At 51.4% G+C, this 12,382-nt stretch overlaps 6 protein-coding genes across 6 annotated transcripts; 3 read left to right on the forward strand and 3 right to left on the reverse strand.

Annotated features, from left to right (window-relative positions):
• Nucleotides 1-426: 426 nt before the first annotated feature.
• BDW47DRAFT_127403 (alpha/beta hydrolase) lies at nt 427-1,648 on the forward strand (the record flags this gene model as incomplete). Its single annotated transcript, XM_024816710.1, has 3 exons — nt 427-577; nt 632-1,391; nt 1,486-1,648. 3 exons carry the CDS (start codon nt 427-429, stop codon nt 1,646-1,648), a joined length of 1,074 nt encoding a protein of 357 aa, XP_024670253.1.
• A 299-nt stretch (nt 1,649-1,947) lies between these two features.
• On the reverse strand, nt 1,948-3,294 carry BDW47DRAFT_127404 (putative short chain dehydrogenase/reductase; the record flags this gene model as incomplete). Its single annotated transcript, XM_024816711.1, has 8 exons — nt 1,948-2,144; nt 2,199-2,326; nt 2,381-2,487; nt 2,541-2,713; nt 2,775-2,932; nt 2,980-3,045; nt 3,095-3,143; nt 3,195-3,294. 8 exons carry the CDS (start codon nt 3,292-3,294, stop codon nt 1,948-1,950), a joined length of 978 nt encoding a protein of 325 aa, XP_024670254.1.
• Nucleotides 3,295-3,867: 573 nt separating this feature from the next.
• BDW47DRAFT_127405 (zinc-binding dehydrogenase) lies at nt 3,868-5,296 on the reverse strand (the record flags this gene model as incomplete). Its single annotated transcript, XM_024816712.1, has 7 exons — nt 3,868-4,127; nt 4,230-4,583; nt 4,644-4,818; nt 4,881-4,946; nt 4,993-5,060; nt 5,106-5,175; nt 5,234-5,296. The coding sequence occupies 7 exons, from the start codon at nt 5,294-5,296 to the stop codon at nt 3,868-3,870; spliced, it is 1,056 nt and encodes a 351-aa protein (XP_024670255.1).
• Nucleotides 5,297-5,845: 549 nt separating this feature from the next.
• Nucleotides 5,846-7,639, reverse strand: BDW47DRAFT_118898 (MFS general substrate transporter; the record flags this gene model as incomplete). The annotated part of the gene is made up of 6 exons (XM_024815272.1): nt 5,846-5,872; nt 5,919-6,127; nt 6,178-6,890; nt 6,944-6,984; nt 7,038-7,316; nt 7,373-7,639. 6 exons carry the CDS (start codon nt 7,637-7,639, stop codon nt 5,846-5,848), a joined length of 1,536 nt encoding a protein of 511 aa, XP_024670256.1.
• A 358-nt stretch (nt 7,640-7,997) lies between these two features.
• BDW47DRAFT_132879 (flavin-containing monooxygenase) lies at nt 7,998-9,677 on the forward strand (the record flags this gene model as incomplete). The annotated part of the gene is made up of 1 exon (XM_024817684.1): nt 7,998-9,677. The coding sequence occupies one exon, from the start codon at nt 7,998-8,000 to the stop codon at nt 9,675-9,677; it is 1,680 nt and encodes a 559-aa protein (XP_024670257.1).
• A 605-nt stretch (nt 9,678-10,282) lies between these two features.
• On the forward strand, nt 10,283-12,290 carry BDW47DRAFT_132880 (flavin-containing monooxygenase; the record flags this gene model as incomplete). The annotated part of the gene is made up of 4 exons (XM_024817685.1): nt 10,283-10,890; nt 10,947-11,307; nt 11,380-11,635; nt 11,704-12,290. 4 exons carry the CDS (start codon nt 10,283-10,285, stop codon nt 12,288-12,290), a joined length of 1,812 nt encoding a protein of 603 aa, XP_024670258.1.
• Between the last annotated feature and the right edge of the window lie 92 nt (nt 12,291-12,382).

Below are 12,382 nucleotides of genomic sequence, written 5' to 3' on the forward strand. Positions count from 1 at the left end.
TTAGCATAGTGACAGCAACACGATCTAATCCCGAGATAGGAGCACGCTCCGATGACTGACTACTCTGCTATCTGGTATCTTGCCCTAGTGAAAGCTACCTCACAGTTACTAACCCTAGCCCAAGCATATCTACTCACCCCAGTCTATATTTCTAGCAAATATACCAATCCCAATGTTCCATTTCAAGGAGGGTTGCTCGTTGATAATAAGACGGTATATCCAGCCCGGTACATAGTGTCCGGCACTCGGCAATACCGCGTCATGATAGCCGAGGCTTCCCCGCAGATAAGCCTGGACTATCGTCCGGACGTTCACCACGTTAGAGTGAGTTATAGTGACGTAGAAAAGACAGCTTTACCCAAGCCATGAGATATCCCGCATTTAACCATAATATGAACTTCATAACTCTTTAGACTAAACACAATAATGGACTTCACAGAGTACAGCGGACCCAGCGCGGAATGGGTCGCATTGGAGGCGACCCTCCCTCCACCACCAAAGCAGAGCCTGGAAGAATTAAAGGTCTTCTCAAACAACCATCGCGAGGCAGCCTCAGCAGAAGCAATGATCAAAGAAGGTATGTACACGCACCCTTCTCACAAACAGCTTCCAGCGCAGCTAACAACGCCAGGCCTTGATTCCCAGGTGACAATCAAAGACCACACCGTTCCCGCGCGGGACGGCCACCCGCTAGAAGGACGCAGCTACCGACCTTCCGGCATACCCCCATCAGAAACCCTCCCCATCTACATCTATCTCCACGGCGGAGGCTTCCTCTTTGGAACGCTGAGTTCCGAAGACGCCGCCTGCGCACGCATAGTCGCCACCCTGGCCGCCGCAGGACGCCCCGTAGTCGTCTTCAACCTCAACTACCGCCACACCCCGGAATATCCGGCGCCAGTGGCATGGACCGACACGGAGGACGCCTTCCACTGGGTGCACGACCACCTCTCCGAGATCGGAGGCGACGGCAACCAGGTCGTAGTAGGCGGGGTCTCAGCAGGGGCCCTGCTAACCGTGTCGTTGGCCCTCCAGCAGAATTCGGGGAAAGACGCCAATCTGACCCAGCGGCCTCGCATTCGAGGCCAGGTCCTCATCATCCCACCTTTGGTCCATCACACCTGTTATGACGGGATGTTGGCGCAGATGCGCGACCCGAGTGTCTCGAGCTTTGTGGAGTGTCGGGATGCACCAATTCTGCCGGTGGAGAGGATCAAACTGTTTATGAATTTGCTGGGGTCAGCGCCGGACTTGGAGGATCGTAGGTCGAATCCTGGGTATGCGACACCGGAGGAGGTTAGGGGGTTGCCGCCGGCGGTGTTTGGCGTTGCGGGACTGGATCCACTGCGCGATGAGGGGCTGCTTTTTGCGAAGCTGCTCAGTGAGAATGGGTGAGTCTTGGTTCTTTTTTTCTTCTTCTCTTTTCTTTTCATCCATGAGTTTGGGTATGAAATGGATAAAGCAGGATACTGACAGGCTGGACAGGGTTCCGACGGATGTGAGCGTGTTCCCGGGTCTACCACATGGGTTCCGGCGATATGGGGATAAACTGTCCGGGTCGAAGAAGTGGGATGATGTGATTACGGATGGGATCAAGTGGGCCTTGGACAAGCCGGAGCCAAGTGCTTTCAAGATCAAGGTGCCATGATCGATCGTATATAAAATTATGGTCCAATTTCGTTAGTTTACCTTTCTGTGATGGTGAAACTCGGACAAGAATTACTCTCTCTATTTGAAATATGCAAAATTCACAAGAATTCTATCTACTAAAATTGTTATAAAATACTGGGATACTAGTCATGCAAAGCCCGACCAAAGGCTGATTCGATATTTTGGTGCAGTGACTCTCATAGAGTAACATACGGAGAGCCAGTGTATACATGTAAGAGGATGTCATAAAATGTAGTTGCGCTCCAGCGAATTCCTTCGATATAGCTAATGATGAGCTCAACTATGCCCATTACTCTTCGTGGCCCCTTCAGCCGTACGTGTCTTGCTCCATCCCACCTGCCACTGATCCTCAATAACGCGCAACTGCGTCTCCTGATTGCGCTTCAAGTATCCCTCCTCAATATGGTCATCCTGCTCGGCATCTTTGAAGCCCTCTTTTGCCACTGACTTGGGCGTGATCATCAGGGAGTGACCTGTCCTGTCAGCACTATTCCCTACTTAGCGTGATCAAGAGGGGCACTACCTACCATTGATAGTCTGATCAGTAGCAAGCCTCATCATGCACATGGCAACATCCTCCTGCGGCGCAAATTGCACCCCCTTGCGGGTAAGCTCTGCTTCGTATTCCGGCGACCGAATCGCACTCTTGATATAACTAGCGGAGGGTGTCAGTACTTCCTCGTGCATATACTCGGCGGAGGACATTTACCACGGCGCAACGTAGTTAATCCGAATACCCTGTTCCCATGAACTGCGTCTTGCAACGCGCATCAGCCCGCGCAGGCCGTATTTGGTGCACGTGTATTGCCAGTTGGCCTTCCAACTCTTGTTAGCAATGAAGCTATCTATTTCAGGGAAAGGAGACATACTGGCGAGTCTATCCAAGCCACCATGCTTCCGGTAATGATAAAGCACCGATCACGCTCGGGAACATCCGGCTGCTTGCGAAAGTAATGTACAGCTAGCTTCCACGTATACAGCGTCCCGATCATATTCACGTCAATGATAGCGAGGCCCGGCTTGACTGGGGGGGCATTGGGATCTAGTTAATGTTAACAGTGTGCTCGTCGCAAAAGCGGCAAGGGAATGAATGAGAGACATACCGTCCAACGGCCACAGGTCATCTCCGCTGGCGCGGCTGATGCCCGCGTTCGCAATGACCACGTCACAGCTGCGGTTTGGGGAGTTCGCAATGGCTGCTTCGAAGGTCTGCACCTGTTCTTCCCAGCTAGTGATGTTGCAGTGAACGAATTGGGCGTTCCTGGAATCGGTTAGTGTTGTCCAGGTGTAGGGGTATGGGTACCGTACGGGTGGAGCTCCTTTGCGAGGTTGTTGCCACGCTCGTCGTTGACGTCGGCAATGGTGACGAATGCCCTTGTATTGTTAGTATTGGGTCTCGAAGTTCCAGATGAAGTTGAAATACCCTTCTGCGGCGAACGCCCGAACAGTTGACTCGCCCATTCCATTGGCCCCTGGGGTGGTTAGTCGAGTAATTGCGGTCTCCGGTAGAAAGGGAGAAGTACCTCCTGTCACAATTACACTCTTGCCCTTGAGTTGGGCCCTGTCGGGGGGGATAGTGCAATCCACCGGCCCGGTGTATTCGTATTTGGGGAGTGGAGGCATTTCTAAGGCTTAGTTCAAATAGATGTTGTTAAGTCAGTTAGAAGTATATGTCAATTGATCATTGGGATTAATTTCAACGTGCCAGTAATTGTTAATTATTGATATCTGAAGCTCCAAGTCGTGATTTAATATATATACACTAGACCCCCCCAGTGCGGGGAACTGTCCGGCTTTCCCACTAGGGTTTGCCGGGTCAGTGGGAGAGCATAACAGCAGGGAGAATAGTGCTTAATTGCCACTAAGCCTGTAAATACTCTTGGACAGGAATATACATACTCAAGTACATCTGGGATGAATACAACTCAGGCGGGCAGTGCATGTCCAGTATTTTTGTTTTCTGGTCAAATAACAATTCTATATGCAAATCTCCTCCTTGACAAATGTATAATCCTAATTGAGACAAGCAAAGAATACCCGATTGTCTCGGTCACTATAGAAATTGAACAACAGGAAAGCAATTATATACTGCTGTCTGGGGAGGCACATTTATCCAAGAACTACTTTGCCAAGTACGCATCGTTCAGGGAATATATAGGTATCAATTCCAAAAAAATAAAATAAAAAATAAAATATTCAAGAGACTAAAGCCACTCGATCCTGAATCTTCCCAGCACAAAGATCCTTCAACACAGTCGGCATCTCCGGCAGAGACTTTGTTTCCACCCGCGGCTGGATCGTCCCCTTAGCAATCAGGTCCAGGACCGCAACCAGGTCCTCGGGCAGTCCTCCATATGTAAAGATAATACTTAGTCTCTTGCGAATGCCAATCTTCATGTCAACCTCATTTTGGCGGTGATGAGTGCCCACGCAGAGAATCTTTCCGCCAGGTCGGACTTTTCATCTTGTTAGCGATGTTGTTCGTCCACTTCACCCAATAGAAAATACACATAGAAGTATATGAATAAGTGCAAAGTAATCAAGGATAGAAAACTCACCAATCTGCTGAGCATCATGAAAGGTCTGATGCGATCCCACAAAATCCAGGACCGTGTCTATCTTCCCCTGCAACCCATTATCTGCCACGAACTCAGGGATGCCTTTCCCCACAGAAACGACATTTTCACGGGGCACACCCTTCTGCACCGCCAACTCCAGTTTCTCGCTCCGCAAGTCCGACACAATGACGCGCGCCCCAATGTACCGCACAACCTGCAGAGCATTGAACCCCAGACCGCCTAGTCCAAACAGGAAGACAGTCTCTTCCTTTTTGACTTCCGCCCGGCGCACGATCCCGTGGTAGGCTGTGTTTACGGCGTCGGTGGCCACTGCAGCCACTGCAGAGGAGACGCCTTCATGTCATCTAGTTAGAGGGTTCCTGAGATGGATTGGGGTATACTGGAATTAATCACCTTCAGGAACGAGGACGGCCCCTCGAGCGTCTATCGCAACATATGGGGCGTAGAATCCGTCTTGTCCGATTCCATGATGCTGTCCGTTGGGACACAGCTGGTCTAAACCCCGCGAGCATTCGGAGCAGCTCTTTTCGCCGCAGCCTGGCACGGCCACGCAGGCGATCCTTGTACCCTGTAAATTGGGTTACTTTAATACATTGAATTAGATTAGATAGAGCAGTTTGATGATCTCACCAGACGAAAACGAGAGTCCTTGACATCCTCCCCGATAGCTATGATTTCCCCGCATCCTTCGTGGCCCTGTATAATCAGCATAAAGTGATTTCCCTTGGCCGATTATACATACGAGAGTGTATTTCTCGTTGAAGTGTGGGCGGTCTTCAACCTCAAGCAGTGCCTGGTCGCTATGACATACTATAAAGACTTAGAACTGATAACTCAACAACGGGGAACCCATACCCCCAGAAGCAAGCAATTTCACTAAGAACCCACTGCGGGGGACTCCGGGAACAGGGATTTCTTCCCACACCTGTGGTTATTAGCATAACAAATTCCTATAATTGTTTATCTTGATGAGATTATCTTACTGGCGATGGATTTCCCTTGTGCTTCCTCCACGCGTGCATACTGAGCGGAACTGAGATAGTCATGGTTGCTGTGCTGTATTATCGGTGTTGATTGTGGTTGCAAGTGTCTTTGTTGAATTGTATACTTCGATATTAGTCTTGTATCAGACTGTCCCACGTCTGGCTAGATGCACACCATGAATGTCTCGGCATTCGGCTAATGGTAAAGGTAAAACGAAATGCCTAATGATAACCGGGTGCCGGTAGCCATGCGCGGAAGGACCCCGCTGTCCGTTCCTCCTTCCAAGTTGAAGCTAGTATGCGCCTGAGACGGCCTAGTGCCGGCAGGGTCTACGGAGATATACTCGTGGTGTTTTGAAACAGTGTATAGATACGTGGGGGTTAGGCGCGTGGGGGTTTTCGGCCCTCGCTGGGGAATCTGGGGTATAGTCTGTGAATCTGGGGAAAGGGATCTTGGGTATCCACGTGGAGATGCCAGGTAACCAGATTATGGAGTGGAGTCAAATGGATGATGATGAGAGGAGTTGTATTGTATAGTATAGCCGCCTAACCCTAACCAGAGCCCTAACCATGTCCCTTTCCTTGAGATACATTCTACCCGGGACCACGAATTTACAGGATATAGCGAAACTCGGGATTCTGCAAATATTAGCAGGGCAAAAAACCAGGCGAGGTATAGACATACCGTGATATCCGTCAAATCATCCTGGTACGCGTTGTCGAATGCCTCCATCGTGCCCGCCGCATCCCGCCGCTTGTTGTCGCGATCACAAACAAACCTGTAAGCCAGAACCAGCATCCCCGACACAAAAGATGTCACAATGACCACGATAAAACCAGGTACATAGCGGGGCGCATCTTTCTCCTCGAAGACCAGCGGCCCCACAAAATTACCTACCATAGTCAATAATCTCCCAACGGTCAAGACAGGACTTTGTACTTACCAAGACAGTACCCGATATACAACCCCGCCGACGCGACCGCCCGCTTTGTGTACCCTGCGATGTTCGCAATCTGCAACCCCATGAGAACAGCATATCCGCCTCCCACAGAGGGTAGAATATAGCAAGCGAAGAGCAACCCGCCCGTCTTCGAGAACGGCAGCAACAGCAGCAGTAGCGCCGCAACCGTCGACATCAACACGCAGACGCACACCAGCCACGAGCGGACATTCTTAAACCGGTAGGCCAGGTAGGGCGCTACTAGCATCAGGCTACCTGCGTAGAGTCCTGATGGCATCATCAGGAGCAGCGAGGTAAGCGTGTCGAAGCCCATTGAATTGATGATAATGGGCGTAAAGGTTGAGATGGGACCGTTGGCGATCATGCTCAGAAAGGCGATGAAAAACATGAGCCAGAATTTGAGGTCCGTGAGAAGCTCAATAACTTGGGACTTTTTGTAGTGCGTGTTACGCACGCCGGCGTTGTTGACGCGCAGTCGGGCGACCGCGATGTATCTCTGGCGGGGATCGAAGCCTCGCGCGCGGATAGGGTCAGGTGGGAGGAGGAACAGCACCAAGACGCCCCAGACGATGGTGACTGATCCGCCGAATAGATACATGTACTTCCAGGGGGATAGGGTGCCGTGGATGTGGCCCAGGCCGTAGTTGATGAGCGGGGAAAAGATGGAGACGTAGCCGGTCCAGCAGTACCAGATACTGGGAAAATATTAGTAGGCTTGGAGTGCAAAGTGTGTAGGTAGGTAGCATACCCCATGCGTAGCGCTTGCTCGTTTTTCTTATACCATCCTCCCTGAACCGTTCAGTGGTTTTTCATATACTGGAAAAGATGGATCGTAGACGTACGACAATGAGCATGAACATAGGGCTAATGCCGCTTTCCAGGAGACCCAGAAAGAATCGCTGCGCGAACAGCCCCTGGAAATTAAAGCACGCTGGGGTTAGTACGAGACAAATTCCCCATACGACAACCAGAACTGAGGCGACACGTTCAATGGGAAACCTCTGTGCCAGGGTCATGGCTGGATAGGCGCCAACAATAAAGCCCAGGTAGAAGATAGCGGCGGAAAAAGAGTATCTGTTGCCCTCCGTGAGATGGAGGTCATCTCGAAGACCGAATATGGCCTGTTCAATCATCAGTATATTCAACTCACTTGCTTACAAGGTGAAAGGGCTCTTACAGCTTGTGATAGCATCGCTTTGTCGTAGTATTGCAGGCCATAAGTCAGGCAGAGTAGAGGCAGCACCTTGAAGTCAATCCTGCGGACCAACCTCTTCTCTTCTTCTGGCGTCCAGGACTCGTCGCCTGTGTAGGCAGCAAGTACCTTGAGAGCTTCATCTTGATGAAGCGTGTCAACGGTGTCTATCTTCCTGATGTCAGGGATGTGCGTGCTCGTTGCTTTCTCATCGTCGGGGAGAGACTCTTCGAAGGCGCGTAGATTGTCCATCGTGAACTAGGGTATGCATGATGAAAGAAGAGCAGACCCATTTTCCAGGAGATTAAAAAGGAGCTTCGAGGCATATCCGGCAATGTGTCTAGATACAATCTTGGCGTCCTTCCTGGAGGAGCTCTAGTTGAGCTGGTTGGATATTGGTAGGTGGAGCTTTGGACGATCCGGGGATGCGGGGAAGCCCTAATTCGGTCGACACGACCGCCGGCTATCCGGTATATTACTAGCCCATGTTACTACCGGCCACCAATGTTTCGGAAAAGGATGACGTTGGTCTAGAAATGTCATTTGTATATATTCCGCGACAGATCGCGGGGTGACTTGATCATCCCCAACACCAACCATTGTCGCAATCATGGGCAGCTACGAAGCACCTTCGTTTGAGCAACTCAGCCAGGACCTCGACTACGATGTCCTCATCATTGGCGGCGGCCTGTCTGGTATCTTCGCGCTGCATCGGATGCGTACGTTGAACCTGCGAGTCCGCGTACTAGACTCCGCATCTGGCCCTGGTGGGACATGGTACTGGAACCGATACCCAGGCGCACGGTTTGACTCCGAGAGCTGGTCGTACCAGTTTTCGTTCTCAAAAGAGCTACTCGATGAGTGGTCATGGAACGAGCACTTTGCTCCCCAGCCAGAAACGCTCCGGTACTGCCAGTTCATATGCGACAAGTTCAACCTCTACGACGATATGCAGTTCGACACGACCATCAAATCTGCCCACTTCCAAGAACCTACCAACTCGTGGCTTCTCACCGACGCAAAAGGAAACAAATACACCTCTCGCTTCCTAGTGACAGCCATGGGTGTCCTCAGTAATTTCACCTTGCCCAATATCCCCGGTATCCACGACTTCACGAAGGAATGGTACCACACGGCCCGCTGGCCCCACACCCCGATCTCGTTTGAGAACAAACGCGTCGCCGTTATCGGCACTGGCGCAACAGCTATCCAGGCCGTGCAAGAAATCGCCAAGACGGCCGGCGAGCTCACCATCTTCCAACGCACACCCAACTGGAGCGCCCCACTGCGCAACGCGCGCATTTCCCCGGAGGAAATGCAAGACATCCGCTCGCGCTACGACGAGATCTTCACCAAGTGCCGCTCGTCCTACTCTGGATTTGTCCACACCTCGGACCAGCGCCGCGTGCAGGACGTGCCCAAGGACGAGCGAGAGGCGTTTTGGAACAAGTTGTATGAGGAGCGTGGGTTTGCCAAGTGGCTGGGAAATTTCAGAAACATTGGCTACGACCGCGAGGCGAATGCACTGTTTAGCGAGTTCATCGCGAACAAGATCCGCGAGCGCGTGCATGACCCAGTCACGGCGGAGAAGCTGATTCCCAAGTGCCATGGGTTTGGGACAAAGAGGGTCCCGCTGGAGAGTGGGTACTTTGAGGTGTACAACCAAAGTAATGTGCGCCTGGTCGATGCGAAGGAGACGCCTATTCGGCGGGTTACGGAGAAAGGGATCCAGACTAGTGAGGAGCACTTCGAGTTCGACATGATCATCTACGCGACGGGCTTCGACGCTATCACGGGCGCCTTTACGGCGGTGGACTTCCGCGGCCGGGATGGTGTTCGGTTGGGCGATCGCTGGAAGGAGGGGCCTCGCACTTTTCTAGGGCTTTTTGTCGAGGGATTTCCGAACATGACTATGGTGTTGGGTCCACATCAGATGTTTGGGAATATCCCACGCAGTATTGAGTACGCCGTGGAGTGGGTGACGGGCTTTTTGAGGTATTGCCGGGATCATGAAATCACTTGTGCTGAGACGAACTCGAAGAAAGTGGCAGAGTGGACAGAGCATGTGCATACGTGTGCGCAGGGTCTTCTGGCTAATGAGGTGGATTCATGGATGACAGGCATTAATCGTGAGCTAGGACACAAGCAGAAACGCATCATCGCCCGATACCAAGGGCCTGCGCCAGGATATCGACAACGTGCACAAGATGTGGCAGATAGGAACTATTGCGACCTGAAGATGGAGCATGGAGCAGAGAAGACATACGAAGCAGTGTCTAGTAGTCTATAGTTTTTTGTCATAATTTATATACAAATTTCTCACAGCGTTACTTAATTACTGTCGCACTGAATATAGAGATCTTGACGAAGGCCAAAGATGTATGGTATCTTTTGTAGCTGAGTAGTTACGCTTAGTATGTGATTACATTTCTCTGCACATGATCTCTATTCCCATCAGTCCTTAACCACGTCCAACCGAAGCAGTCATCCTCCGTTGGTAACGTTAAACTGTATCAGAATGACAATACTACCAATTTCTCGGCTTATAGAAGTTAATCAGCATAGCATAGCGATTTACCTACAGCATTCATCTACTATTGCCATTGCCAAATTGGGTAACCGGGCATCCTACCTGCGGGAAGGTAGACGGTCAACTCGACTCTACCGAGTGCCGAACAACCAGAGATACCAGCCTTCAGGCAATGCATTCACTTAACCGGACACATGATCCAAGAGGATATGTGCCGGGCCATGTCCAGAGATCATTAAGGGACTTGTCTTGTCATACTCTTGTGGTCTCTACCTTAGCAGTGATTTATATAAGGATCCATCCCATTCACCACATCTATCTGTAAACCACCAACCATCACAAACAAAGCAGCAAGACCAGCCAAAATGACTGCCTCCGTGGAAACCCCGACTCCTGATTCCGACCCCCTCCATCTCAAAGCGCACGTCGAGCGCCTCCTCTCAGTCCCCAATGGCACTTCCGCGGGCCCTTCCGGGACGACCCAGCACGACCCGTATGCGGTCCCTCTCAAGACCGAGCACGCATACACAGCTCGCAAGATCCGCGTCATCACCATCGGTGCTGGCTTTTCCGGTCTGTTAATCGCGCACAAGATCCAACACCGTTTCCCAGAACTAGATGGGTACGTATCGCACACCATCTTCGAGGCTCGAGGGGATGTAGGCGGGACCTGGCTCGTCAACACCTACCCCGGCGTGCAATGCGATGTCCCCGCGCATGCATATGCCTTCCCCTTCGACCCCAACCCCAACTGGAGCAAGTTCTATGCCAGCGGAACAGAGATCCAGGACTACATCCATCGGACAGTCCGCAAGTGGAACCTTGATCGTGACCTGCAGTTGAACACGCGGGTTGTGGAGATGGCCTGGCAGGCCGAGAAGGGGGAATGGAGAGTCGAGGTGGAAAACACACTCACGGGAGAGAAGCGTGTTGAATATGCGGAGATCGTCCTTTCAGCCCAGGGAGTTCTTGTGTATGTCTCTCGTATATTGTTATATTTTTACCAAGGCAGCGAACTAATGAAACCAGACATCCCGTGTGGCCCAAAATTCCTGGCTTCGACGTCTTTAAGGGCCACCTCACGCACTCGGGAGACTGGGACCACGAGTTTGATTACTCGGGGAAACGCATCGCTGTCATTGGTAATGGATCGTCAGGCATTCAGATCACACCTCAGATGGCAAATTTGCCCGGAACAACGGTTATGAACTTCATGCGCAGTCCCGCGTGGGTGTACCTTCGTGTTCCGCCGTCCAGGCACCATGGAAATGACGACCCTAATCCGAACCCGCCATACACCGAGGAGCAAATCAAGGCATTCCAAGACCCGGAGACGCATCGACAGTACCGGAAGGGCATCTTGGGGAGAACGAACAAAACATTCAGACTGGTATGTCTTCTTTTATCATGTTTACCTACTTTATATAAAGAAGCAAGTCAGTATGGGTGCTGACTGGAACAGTTCATAAAAGGAAGCAATAACGACGAAGCACAGAGTTTCGGCAGAAATCAAATGGCTGAGAAACTTAACCACGACCCCGAGCTGTGCGAGAAGCTCATCCCCAAGTTCGAGGTCGGCTGTCGTCGCGTCACCCCGGGTCAGGGTTATCTCGAGTCATTTTCCCTGCCGAACTGCAATCTGAGCAACAGCACCATCACCCACATCAGTGAGAACGCAGTGCACACGGCAGACGGGAAGGCTTTTGAGTGCGATGTTGGTATGTTTTTTTTCATTCTTCTTCTTATTCATCACATCCAGTCCAGCAAGCGACTGACACATGGACAGTCATCTGCGCCACCGGCTTCGATGTCTCGCACATTCCCCATTTCCCAATCATCGGCAAAGACGGTCAACGACTGGCCGACAAGTGGAATATCGATCCGGAGACATACCTGTCCGTCTCGACAGTAGGCTTCCCAAACTACTTCATCATGATGGGCCCCAACTGTCTCGGCGGGCACGGCTCCCTGGTCGAGTCCCTCAACTGGACGGGCGATTACTTCATGAAGTGGATCCGCAAGATCGCCACGGAAGACATCAAGTCCGTCGAGCCCAAGCTGGACGCGGAGAAGGCATTCGTGCAATACGGCGAACAAGTGCATAAGACGCTTGTATGGACGGGCGGCTGCAAGAGCTGGTACAAGCGGGGGACGGCAGACGGCCGTGTTGTGGCGCTGTTCGGCGGCAGCGCGATCCTGTTCCGCCGGATGATGCAGGAGATTCGTGGGGAGGACTGGGATATTGAGTACTCGAGTGCCAATCGGTTCCGGTTTATGGGCAATGGGTTTACGGCCTGGGAGATGAAGGAGGATAGTGATTTGGCGTGGTATGTGGAGTTGCCTGGCATGACACATCAGCTGGATACCATTTAAGTTGTTTACATATTGCACTCAAATACAGTATGAGAATTTTCAAGCCTTCCTATGAATTGGTAAAATGAGGCGAAGAGAAATCAATGAAATTA

The sequence above is a fragment of the Aspergillus candidus genome (assembly GCF_002847045.1).
Source record: "Aspergillus candidus strain CBS 102.13 unplaced genomic scaffold BDW47scaffold_37, whole genome shotgun sequence".
In the NCBI taxonomy this organism is placed as follows: Eukaryota; Fungi; Ascomycota; class Eurotiomycetes; order Eurotiales; family Aspergillaceae; genus Aspergillus; species Aspergillus candidus.